The sequence below is a fragment of the Rousettus aegyptiacus genome, unplaced genomic scaffold, assembly GCF_014176215.1.
Source record: "Rousettus aegyptiacus isolate mRouAeg1 unplaced genomic scaffold, mRouAeg1.p scaffold_m13_p_4, whole genome shotgun sequence".
Taxonomy (NCBI): domain Eukaryota; kingdom Metazoa; phylum Chordata; class Mammalia; order Chiroptera; family Pteropodidae; genus Rousettus; species Rousettus aegyptiacus.
Genome location: NW_023416307.1, coordinates 152,410,459 through 152,423,174, shown reverse-complemented (window position 1 = coordinate 152,423,174; position 12,716 = coordinate 152,410,459). Strand labels below are relative to the sequence as shown.

The 12,716-nt window shown below is 45.4% G+C and overlaps 2 protein-coding genes across 8 annotated transcripts in view; both read left to right on the top strand.

Moving 5' to 3' along the window:
• Positions 1-455: 455 nt before the first annotated feature.
• Positions 456-11,308, top strand: LOC107509071 (zinc finger protein 852). Its single transcript, XM_036219677.1, is given in 6 exon segments — positions 456-526; positions 869-990; positions 6,335-6,426; positions 6,719-6,734; positions 6,737-6,844; positions 9,111-11,308. Coding segments are annotated over 6 exon segments (1,860 nt in total). The 3' UTR covers positions 10,562-11,308.
• The window catches only part of ZNF445 (zinc finger protein 445), a 39,847-nt gene continuing 33,958 nt past the window's right edge, over positions 6,828-12,716 (top strand). For 2 of the 7 annotated variants that reach the window (XM_036218909.1, XM_036218905.1), the window contains exons 1-2: positions 9,190-9,281; positions 12,628-12,691. The gene's annotated coding sequence lies outside the window, so the exon portion shown is untranslated. Of the gene's footprint in view, positions 6,845-9,179; positions 9,282-11,442; positions 12,692-12,716 lie in introns of those variants that run through there. The other 5 variants (XM_036218907.1, XM_036218903.1, XM_036218902.1 and 2 more) reach the window with 4 other exon arrangements.

Below are 12,716 nucleotides of genomic sequence, written 5' to 3'. Positions count from 1 at the left end.
ATCCTCATCTCTCTGGTGCCAGGCTCCATTCTCTGTTTCCATCCTTGGGTACTGGGGCATTGGTGTGACTCAGATGTGTGGGGCAGAGCCACAGGGCACAGATAGGCATCCCTCCTGCTGGAAGATCAATTGGCAACATGCCAAGATCTGCCACTAGTAAACCTGTACCTGAGGGTAACCAGAATAGCTACCTGGCACCTTGCACAGCACCTTGTAACATGCCTTCATAAAGACAACACTCTTTATTGCATTGGCTGCACATCCTCCAGGTTCTCTGGTGCTGGTAATAAAAGACGTTTGCTCCTACAGAGGCTGAGCAGGCTGCTGATGTTGCTTTAGCTCTTCTCCAAGTGGTGGATCTACCCACAAACCTAATCTTCCAGGACTCCACATATTGGCGAGTAGCATCTAGGTGAGTCTCATTAAAACTCTCCCACAAGAGTAAACAGCGGGAGATGTGGAAGGTAAAGTCGTGGGTGCCTGTGGCTCAGAATGAGAAAGTACCCCCGGTTGTGGTGGTGATGGGGTAAGAAGTCCTCCTGGAAACTAGCCTCCCTTAGGATTTGCTTCCCCTCATTGAAGGGGGCCCAGGGAGAAACCAGTGACTGCTTAACACTTGCTATAACCTGTCAGCTAGATATTACTAGTCCCTATTTTGACCCCAGGGTTTGAAGCCTTGTCTTCCCTGGGGACAGGGAGGCCCCAAGGCTAGCCCTGCGCACACATTGGGAGGGAGGCAGGGAAACAAGCCAAGACTGACAGAGCTTTAAGTCAGTGCAGGACAGGTATCCAGTGGGGAAGGTGGCTCAGAGAGGCTGGTCAGCACTGCCTCGAGACCAGAGAGCAGCCGAGACGTCGGCCCTCCCAGATTCCTAGAGAGGCCTCCGAGGCCCAGGGAGGCAACGCGCGTGCGCGACCCGATCCGGCGGCGAGACAAGCACGGGGCCGACGGTGCGGCCCTGGCAGCGACTGTGGTGGCCGCGGGTGTCGGTGAGCGGCCTGGCGGGGCGCGGGCGCGGGGTGCGGGGGCGCGGCGAGGGCGCCGGCCTGGGCCGCGGCGGGAGCGGGGGGCTGAGGGCCGGCCTGGAGGCGGCGCCCGCGGCGGGCTGGGCTGGCCGGGCGCCCCGTCCCCGCCGGGCGAGGGCGGATCTGGGAGCGCCTCGCCGCCCGGGGCGCAGAATTCGGAGTGGAGGTTTCCATGCTTTCTCTCTTCTCCCAATAATGCAAACAAAGCGTACTCATTACTGGCGGGTAGGTGACGCGGGTGGGTGTAAGAAAAGTAAAAGTCACTGCAATCCGCAGATGTTTTCGGCAGGAAGCTTCCGACATTTAAAAACGTGTGCCATATTATGCCAACTCATATCTATGTATTTATTACGAAATGGGATCATACTGTTGCTCTTAAAAACATAATATGGTGATAAAATATGACCGCGATGAAAATATATATAAAAATGTATCGTCTTAACCATTTAAAGTATAATTTAGTGGTATTCAGTACATTTATACTGTTGCTTTTTGGAAAATTATCTCCAGTTTTCTGACTGAATTCATATACTGGTTGAAGACTTATTTTTGCTACTATCATTAAAAGAAAACATTTGCATCTAGGAAGACCAGGTACTGTAGGCATAAAAATTAAGGGATTGTAAGATGGCAAATTCTTGCAGTCTGTGAGGTCAACCAATGGTTGCCTCACCTAAAAAATTTTTTTAAAACTAAAAAAAAATTTTTAAAAATTTTGTTTGCAGTTTATTTCCCATAGTACACAGTAGAGGAGGCTGTAAGTGCTTAACAAGTGATATTTGTGGAGAAAAATAACAAAATCTTGTTTATTAGGATTATTGTCTGTTCTAAAAATGAAAGTTATATGCAAAATGCAGTTTTTAAAACATAAGCTATATCTCCAACTTAAGGGTACCGTACAGTCCACTGACTTGATAGGCCTAAGAAATCAAGAATGGTCTCCTTCCTAAGTTAAAAGTGATGGCCAGGAAAGAACACCATCCTGTTTCAAAGCGCGTAGAGTTCAGAAGTGAAGACTCATTAATGTTAGTTGGTTATTTTGCAAGGAAATGACAGGCAGTGGCGTCAGCCATATTTTGATTCAGGATTTTAGGGAACGTGCCTCTGTTACACACACGTGGATGTCTGTGTGCATAGTTAGGGACTGACCCGTGACGCTGTTCTTACTGTTACGTTAATGGTGAAGGAAGGCAGACGAGTTTTGGTTTGAAAAGTGATCCTTCCCGTAAGCTGAAAAGATGAGAATGTATTGTACAAACCTCAAAATGTACTTAAAAGGAGAACCGATGCAAGCTTCAGAAACACTGACCGTTCACTGTTAAGTTTTCCGTGGCTCCTGTTTCCAGGAAACATCAGTGTACAAGCCTTCTGTGATTTCAGAGAGTTGCTTGAGAGGAAAAATGCATGAAGGGTAGTAAAACTGACTTACCTTTCTGTGCAGTCTTCAGTATTTTTATATCGGAAAGAATCTGAAAGGGCTCCCTCAGGCGAGTCATGATGTGCTCTCAGGATTGAATTTTTGAGCTTACACTTTCCCTACCGTGAGCTTAGACCTCTTACCTCCTCTTCCTTGTTTTATTATACTGCATACATAGCTGTCACCCACATGTGTTATTTCATTCTCGTCGTAGGAGGTCCTCGACATCCTTGCAGAGTTAATCCTAAATATCTGATAGAAATAAATTGGAAAAAACTCCCCAAACGGTAAAAACTCAGAGTGCTTCCATTTAAAACCTTTCATTTTGAATGATTGTAGACTTAGGGTTGCAGAATTATACAGAGTTCTCTAACACACTTACTTAGTTTACCTAAAGTTAATATCTTGCATAACCATGGTACAGTCATCCAACTTAATTTCTCCTGATACAGTATGATAATTAACTGCTGACTTTAATCAGAGTTCATCGGTTTCTTACTATTGACCATTTTGTGTCTCAGGATCCGGTGTGGAATCCCACATTTATTTGGTTGTCATGTCCCTTTTTCTCCTTCACTCTGTGGCCTTTCCTAAGTCTTTTCTTGGGTTTCATGACCTTGACACTTTCAAAATATTTTGTATTTGTATTTTCAGAATGACCCTCACTTTGGCTTTGTTATAGTTTGTTCTGCTTAGATTGAGGATGATGTCGATATGCCTTATTGCTGGTGATATTAATTTTGATTTTGAGGTGTCTGCTGGGTTTCACCAGTGTTTTTCCCTTGTAATCAATTAGTATTTGGGGGAAGATACTTTGAGACTTTGCTTAGAAATGCCCTGTTTCTCCTTAATTGTCATTCACCAATTAGCATTCCTTGGAGGGTCCTGCAGCTATTGCTATAATGTCCTAATGGTGACTTTCATTTCCGTTTTCATTTCTCTTCATTTCCACATTTATTAAGTGGAATTCTTTGTGAGGAAGAGTTGTGCCTTCTCCCTCTTGTTTGTTTATTCGATTATTTGCCTCAGTGCGTGACGTTGGATGTGTCACTTAGTCTTTGGCCTCCGATGCGGTGCTGTTATTTACTCTGTTACCCAGATCGTTTCAGCTGTGGCCATCGGAGCTCTTTCAGGTTGGCTCCTGTTTCCCCTTGCAGCGCGCCATCTTTTTTTGTGCCGTTTCCCTGACTTTCAGGCAGCACAGAACCCTCCTCTTGTATCTTCCCTCCCCCAGCCCTGGAATCCAGCACCTCTCCAAAGATCCCTTCCGGTTCTGTGTGTTGGGGAATGGGATGTGGAAGTCAAGTTTTGGGCACCAGATTTGAGCTCATCTCTTGACGTATTTGTGTAAGTCTTCTTTCAGCATTTTACATACGAACTGGAAGCAGAGTTTCTTAGTTGCGACTGCTTAATGAGAATTTTAGAAGGGAAAACAAACAAACAAAATTATGTCGCCTATGAATGAAGGAGCAAAATAACAAAAAGAAGAAAAAGTCCTTGAAAATGCCCAGAGGATTGCTTGGGATTTTCCCAGTTGTTTTCAAAGGCATTTTCCTTGTGGGAGTGCGAGTGGGTTAAGGTGCGAAGCTGTGGGAGCCGAGGCCTGGTCCAGGTCCGCTTGCCGCCTTGGCCCCGGGCCCAGGTCTGTGGTAGAATCTGCACAGCCGATGAATGGAGCTCTTCTTCTGTCCTCAGTGGCTGAGAGGGACCTGGCGGGACCCTGAGACTTAGGGTACCTGGATGTAACTGGGCAGGTTCAGCTCACTGGCCCCCACCCCCTTCCTCGGCTGAGTCTCTCCGTGCGAGTTAGCAAGCCCGGGGGGCTTTAGCTTTTCCGTGTTGGTGGCCGCAGAGGCTGGGCTCGCTCGCTCTTGGCTGAAGACCTGGAATCCTTCGCCACATGCCCAGGCAGGCACCGTGGTTCCTGTGTGTCAGTCTTCTCATCACGTCTTTCCAAATGCTTCACCGACCTCTTGGACGTTTCTGCGCAGCTGCCTCGGAACAGGCCCGCCTGGAGCTTGTGTTCGGTGCCGATTTCATGGGGGTCTCCCAGTCCTGAGATGGGGCATTGCCATGTGCGTTTCCCGCTGGGCGCGTCTTTTCAGGATGCTTCTCTGGCCTCAGGTTCATTGTGTTTGGCTTCACCCTTAGCAGCTCGCTAGTCCTTTCCATACGTTAGTTTTCTGCCTCTTCTGCGGGCTGTCCTGCGAGTCGGCTGGGAAAGCGTCTGCCCCTCTCTGTGCCGTTGTGGTCCCTTCCTGTCTGTGCTGCGGGAGCTCGGCGAGGCTGGAGCCCGCCGCCCTGGCTCCCGAGGCACCGTTTCCTCTTGTGCCTTCTGTCGTCTGGTGTGTCTTCCAGGCCGTTTTCATAGGCCTTCAGATGTTTATCACTTCTCTCGTTTTCCTTTGCTTTTGTCTTCTTTGAAAACATCCTCTTACCTCGCCCCCTTTCCTCAGAGCGAGGCTTCATTTCCCTGCTTAACCGGGCCGCCTCCTCCGTGCTCCTGACCCTTGGTGTAGTTCTTCGCCTGCCCTGGAGCTGGGCTGGAGTTTCTCCCTGGAGCTGGGTGATGGCGTGCTCCGGCGTGAGTGTTCTTGCCATCTCAGCTACAGTCACGTGTTCCTCGTACGCCCTGGCAGCACTTGCTGAGTCCCTGAGACGTTGAACAGGTATGGTTTCATGACGAATGTGAGAGAGGATGGCTTTCGTTATACAGGTGGTGTCGTGGGTGTCTTACGGTGGTCGGCGGTGGAGGCTGCCGTGACCATAAGCCTTGCCTTGGTGCACAGAGTAATGGGGCCGCTTTGCTATAGGTGTAAAATCCTGCTGTCCATATAATTTTCATATGTAGTTTGAGGTAGTGATCCAGCTTCATTCTTTAGTGTTTGACATCCAGTTTTTCTAGCACCATTTGCTGAAAGATGTATTCTTTCCTCTTTAATGCTCTTGGGAACATCATCAAAACTCACTTGACTGTAGATGTAGGGAATTATTTTTGTACTTTTATTTTGTTGATCTATATATCTGTTCTTATGCCAGGACCACACCGTTTGGATGACTATGCTTTGTAAAATTGGGGAGTGGGAATTCTCCAGCTTACTCTATTTTAAGATCGATTTGTCTCTGCTGGAACTCTTGAGTTCCATATTGAGGTCTATTATCAACATGTCAGTTGGTACCTGGAAGTCAGCTGGATTCTGATAGTGATTGTATTGAATCTGAAGATCAGTTTAAGGAATATCTGTTGGATGTAGGCTTAAAGAAAGGAAATTGGAAATTAGAGGTTTGCCCCATGTCTAGTATCATTGAAAGAACACGGGAAGGTAGAAAAATAAGACGGTAAGCACATGCATTTTTGAAACTGAATTTATCTTCATGTGGACCAGCAGGTGAAATATCCAGTGGCCACTAGCAGCTTGTGATAGGGGAGGAGAAGGCAGCTGGGAGGTGTGGGCGAAGCATCAGAGCAGTGTGAGTCAGTGAGAGCTCTGCAGAGAACAGTGGGCAGCGCTGAGGCCTGAGCACCTGGCGTGTCCAAGGAGGGCAAGGGAAGGAAGAAAAACCAGGGAATGAGGGGCCGGCGATCTGAGAGGAACCAGGTGAGGCTAGGGAAGCCGTGGGAAAGACTGGTCAGAAGTATGGCTTCCTTCAGAGGGGTTGGAGATGAGGCCTGGGAGAAGCCAGTTTTCACTTTAACTAGGGACCTTCTACTGTGTCCTCCGTGGAAAAGTCACAGCATGCTTAGGAAAATGCCCGTGTGGTGTGCAAGAGGGATGAGAGCCCGTATGTGCGGAGCTGCCTGGGTTCTCGTGAATTTACCCCCTGGGTTACAGCCCTCACTGGAGCCAAGGGCTGGGTTCGTTCGACTCACAGCTTTCTCTCCTACCCCAGCTCGACGCGCTTCCCCGGTGCCTGCCCCTCGCCAGGCAGGGAACTTAGGAGACCAAGCGGCGGCAACTGTGCTTCAGGCGGTCAGGCCCCAGGTGAGCTTGGTTCTTCTTGTCTTCGCCGAGATCCGAGTCCGTGGCCCAGGAATAGCTAGAGCGCATCTGCCGGGCTCTGCCCCTGTGGCTTCCCCGCCCGAGTGTTTCCCTGGGGCTGGTCCCGCCTGCTGAGTTCATGGACTCTCTTGCCCTGGACTGTCCTTTTAGATGTGTCATCCCAGCCTCTCCCTCCCCCAGCCCTTTGCCCGTTAGGGCCCTTACCCTGTGTTCCCTGATGACGCTGCCCTTCAGGCTGGGAATGGCACTGAGCAACAGGAGCTTGTCATTCCAGGAGTCTGCAGCGTACGAGTCCTGTTTGTGGACGACTCCGAGAGGAAGTGGAAAGGTCCGGCACTGAGTCAGAGAGCCCGGCGTGGGAACGTCATGCCGGAAACGCACCGCAGCGTGGCCTCGTGGGGTAATGGTTCCGTGCCCCAGTCCCTTAGCTCTGCCTCCTTCACGGTTTCTTTGCTATGTTCCTTTTCTTCATGACTTTTTATCATGAAAAATTGCAAATGTAGACAAAGGGGCGAGAACAGTATAACGAACCTGTCTTGCCCATCACCCAGCTCTGACAGTTATCAGCCTTCTCTTTACTTCATTATGGATTGAGCTAGGGTGGTTATTGGTTAGAGTCTGTAATTTTGAGGAACAGAAAGCCACTGAAGGTATTTCAAGTGCTGAGCTATGACTTCTAGTGAGGCTACAGCAATGGGAACCCCGTATAAACCGAGCAGCTACACCAGACTTCGGGAAGCAAGGCCTCCCTGTAACTGCGGGGCCTGGGCGCCTCGGCAACAAAAGTACATGAATTTTTCTGCCCTGTTTTACTGGGAATGAAACACAGCTGCTCCCTGCATATCTGTTTTCTTCTCCCACTGCTGCCCGTTCTCTTCACTCTGACTCTTTCATCCCCCTCATAACTCCTTCTTACTTGGACTTTCTGTTCACTCACGCCTTCTGCTTGCTGTGGCTTCTGATGGTTTGGCTTCTCTCCATGCATTATATCTGCTTGAGCTCTGACTGTAGTGTAATTTCCTCCGTTTTGCTCTACTTCCAGTTCAGAGTGTGCTCAGAGAGGGACAACAAGGGAGCTTCAGCCTTTAAATTTCATCTCTGTTTGGGCAGAACTTGGGCCCAAGCTACAGCAGAGCCCGATGACTAATCTACAGAAAAGCTAAATGTGCACGTAGTGCCTGGCCCTGGTTCAGTCACTTGTGGTCCATGTCGGGATGAGTGGGTTACTTGTCACAAAGCATGGTTTGCCTCAGCTTCCCTCTGAGCAAAAGCTGGTACCTGATAGTATCCTGGAAAGGGATGTTTATGGGTAGCTTCTCTGGTGGATAAGTCCAGGACAGTAGCCAACCTGGAGAGGGTGGACTTAGGACTCATTACATATCAGTCAGTGAACCAGATGTCTTTAATTTTCCATATGCTAAAATGGTATGAAGTCTTGTGGCTTTGTTTTTGTTGAAAGGAACCAAAATTTATGTGTTTAGCTATGACTGATTGGTTTACCTTCTCCCAGCTTTTGTATTAAATTTTAGAGTTCAAAACCAAATATTCAGCTTTTCAGTTTCATATTATTCTAGCTTGTCAAGCTATCAAAGACATATTTCGATTTATATTTCAAATGTTCGATGTCCTTATTTTTGCCTAGGAATGTAGTACTGGTTCCTGCCAATTCAGTATTCCAGGCACTAGAGTATCCATACTTTTAAAGCTCTGCTCTCCCCTTTAATACTTGACCCCAGCATTTCTGAACCTGTAAGTTTTCAAAATATTGGCATTCTCCAGTTGTGCCAGCATCACTTATTGTCATGTGGGTTTTTTTTTTTTTTTTGTCCTGTTCGCCTATACTGTTTCTCATATTTGTTTTGAGATACTCACCATCACTCTCCCCAACATTTTTTTTAAGACTCATGGAACCATACAGTGTCATAGTTGTAAAGGACCTTAGAGTTCATTTTACTAAGGAGACAGAACATCCAAGTGACTTCTGTAATTCAGACCATTCTTTACAATCTGGTCTGTTGGTTGGTTCACAACCTCGGGACCTTCCTGGGTGAAATCTGAAGTTGGGCTTTATACACCGACATCAAGGAGAGACGGAAGGAAGAGGCAGACCATTCCACATGGTAGGTGGCAGATACAATAAGCAGGTGTTCTTAACTTATGAGCCTTGACCTGGGCGAGTAGATCTCTTGCCCACCAGGATCTTAAAAGTTTATGTAGAGGCCTTAAGTTGGCTCAGACACATATATTGTCTAGATGTTTCAACATAACATTACTATCTCAAGGGTATGTCCTTGGGTACTTCTGGCATGGTGAAGCCAAGCAAATGAACATTCCGGTGAAAGGGGAGAGGGTAAGGAGCCTCTGATTGCATGAGTCAACTGGCAGTCAAAGATCTCAAACACTTACCTTCTAATTACCCTTTTCACTTGGCTGTATTAGATAAACATCTCTTTTCGTCCACCCTCCTCCACTGACCATCTTATCCCTCTTCAGCTTTCTGTCCATGAAGAAAAATTTGAGCTATTTCTCATTCTCTCACCTATTCTCAAGGGGTACCTTATTCCTTACTCATAATGTGAAGAATTTTCAGGCAATTGGCCTCCTGATGATTCTTTTTCCAAAATAGGATAAGAAATGAGTAAAATCTATTTTCTTTCTCTTGGCAGCAGGGGACATTAGGATGAAGAAATCAGAGTTGCTTCCGAAGCAGGAAATTTCTAAAGGATCAGTGTCATCTGATGGGACACCAGGAGGCCTCTACGGGGTAGTTCCAGGGGGCCAAGAGGCTGGAGATGCCTGTGAAGTTGCTTTGGAGAAGCTAGAAGTGCAACCCTCAGGTGAGGAAGGGAACCATTTGGAAAATGACTTCTTGGAAATAACACATGAGGATAAAAACAAATCCACAAAAGGTGAATGTGATAATAAGGAACTTGAGGAACTTCCAAATCTGTCCTCCAGTCCTGCAGAGCATCAAGGAGTTCTGAAGGCACAGAAATTCTATCAGTGTGACGAGTGTGGCAAAACTTTTCATTGGAGTTCACACCTCATTGGCCATCAGAGAATTCACACTGGAGAGAAACCCTATGAGTGTAATGAGTGTGGTAAGACCTTTAGGCAGACCTCTCAGCTCATAGTTCATCTCAGAATCCACACGGGGGAAAAGCCCTATGAATGCAGCAAGTGTGGAAAGACCTACCGGCACAGCTCCCATCTCATTCAACACCAGAGACTCCATAATGGGGAGAAACCCTATAAATGCAATGAATGTGGAAAAGCTTTCAATGAGAGTTCTAAACTCTATGACCACCAGAGAACTCACACTGGGGAGAAACCTTTTGAATGCAATGAGTGCGGAGCAGCCTTTACTCGGAATAAAAATCTTGTCCGACATCAGGTACTTCACACTGGTAAGAAACCCTACAAGTGTAGTGAGTGTGGGAAAGCTTTCTGTTCTAATAGAAATCTTATCGACCATCAGAGAATCCACACTGGGGAGAAGCCTTATGAATGTATTGAGTGTGGCAAGGCCTTCAGTCGGAATAAAAGTCTTATTAGACATCAGCGCCTTCATACTGGGGAAAAACCATACAAATGTAGGGAGTGTGGGAAAGCCTTTAACCAGAACTCTCAACTTGCGGACCATGAACGAATTCATACTGGAGAAAAACCGTTTGAATGTAATGAGTGTGGGAAAGCATTTGGTCTAAGTAAAAGTCTTATTCGACATCAGAGACTTCACACAGGTGAAAAACCCTATAAATGCAATGAATGCGGAAAATCCTTTAATCAAAACTCATACCTCATTATACACCAGAGAATTCACACTGGTGAGAAACCTTATGAATGTAATGAGTGTGGGAAGGTCTTTAGTCATAATTCTAGCCTTATGGTACATCAGAGAACCCATACTGGAGAGAAACCTTATAAATGTAACGACTGTGGGAAAGCCTTTAGTGACAGCTCACAGCTCACTGTACACCAGAGAGTTCACACTGGTGAGAAACCCTATGAATGTATCGAGTGTGGGAAAGCCTTCAGTCAGCGTTCCACTTTCAATCACCACCAGCGAACTCACTCTGGAGAGAAGCACTCAGCTCTGGCTCGGTCAATTTCATAAGGGTGATTGTCCACAACAGGGAGCAAGGAACTTTGAATTAAGCTTTCTTCATAAGAAAGGTGTTTACCCTGACCTTCTTTTGGAACTACCACTCATAGTCGGCCATTGCGTAGCTGCTGTCTGCTGGGTCATGATGAGACAGTGAAAGTATCACTGTAATCTGTCCCCAGTATTGGGGAGCAAGGACTATGCATGCCATGTGTGTGTAGGGATTCCCTATCTCTTTTTCTGTTTTAAATTTTTTTCTATTTTTCAATTATGCATCCCCTAATCAGAGTGTTTGCCTTTCAAGGACAGAGATCATTTCTATTCCCCCTTCATTTGACATTTACATGAAGTCATTCTCCAAGACTTGAGTCTTTTTCCTTTCTCTCGAGAGTTGCCCTTTTGAAACTTCTACTCTAATCTAGACCCTCATCACTTGTGTTCCCTACATAAAAAACTTTTTCCTGTTTGTAATTCTCTGTTTCTCAGAACTGTTAAGATCCAGCTCATCTACGAAAGACCTTTTTCTTCAAATGCTTCTTCCTCCTAAGCTTCTGTTGATTTGACCTCAGTGCTTTAAATTAACCTACACTACAGTTCGCAATTATTATTAAGTTGCCTTGTCAGTTATTGTCAACTTAATGAGTATGTGTGTACTTTCATAACAACTTGTGTGTTTTTTGAGAGTGGGTATGGTATCTATTTCTTTTAGCACATAGGTAATATTTGTATATTCTAGTTAAATAAATTTTTAAAAACTCAGCTCTACAGTTGAACCATTCTTAAACTAGGGATGAAATCTCCCACCACTGAACCAAATTTTTAAAGATGGATATCAAAGGATTTGACGTACAAAAGCCTCATTCATATTTTTTTCTTGTACTCCTGGGAGTCTTATTACTGTTATCTCAGCCTTAAAGAGCTAATGGATTTGCATTTGTGGGTGTGCATGTATGTGCGTGTATGCACGCACACGTGTGTTGTGGGTGTAGCTAGGTACTGGAGTCAGCAATCATGTGTCACCTATATGTACTTTTTCTTGCACACTGACTTCAGTTCTGACTAGCTGGCTCCACCCTGCTGCCTAAGTAAATAAGAACTGCCTCAGTATTTACTGTACAGAAGACTTGACTTTTATGGCTGTGGCAATGATTGAAAATCCCAGTTAGAAGCATTGTTAGTTGGTTGGATTCACAGTGATCCGGTTTGTTGCAAGGTAATAGAGTCAAACTAATTTGATTTCCTATCAGTTAGTTCTGTTTACCCACAACTGCCATCTCATTTTAAGGGAAGAAGTATACCCTTAATTATCATAATTATCTTCTGGACCATCTTTCATTCATCAAGGGCATAAGAAACCGGAAATCTTTTCAGAGAATTTCCTCTCCTACAGTCATCTATCAGGCATAAGCCTGACCATTTTTTTTTTCTTCTTTGCAGTAGAACCTCAGTGCTGAGGGACCTTTGCTTCTGGTGTCCACCCCCTTCCTCCTAGCTGGACAATAGGATCAGTAGTGTGACAAGGAGAAGGGAGTTAGAGGGATAATGTCAGGTATGTAACCTGGAGGGGAGAGATTTTTGCGAGCTATGATTTAAGTCTCAGAGCTAAAGGAGAAAGAAGGGAAGAGAGTTGAAGCTCAAGAAAATAAAAATTAGATGTGATTCTCAGGGAGCCCTTTTAGACAAAGTTAGAATGCTTATTGGGGGCCTAAAATGTGAAACTAGCTTTATTTGGTATGTTAAATTATATGGGATGCGTTGTCATGAATTGATAAACCTTAGGTTATGTGGATAAATGTTGCTAATGTAGGCAATCTTGAAGTTCATAGAAATTTGTCAATATTCTCATTGTCCAGTTTAATTATTGTATGGCAGGAAAAGAACTAAATAGCTTATCAGATGAACCCTTATCAGATAACCATTTAAAAAAGTCTTTTAGTCATTTACAGTTGCTGCTTTACTCAGATGTTTTTTCAAAGTGCTTCATCTTCAGAGATTTTTGAAAAGGATGCAATAAGTACTCTAGAATACAGGTTTCTCATAACTTTAAGATCACTAACTAAGCTGGGTTTGAATTCCAGAACTGTCATGGAAAAGCTGGGTTCAAGCCGAACAGGAAAAAATGGATTAAATGGATCAATAAAGGTGATTATAATTTTTATGACTTTTT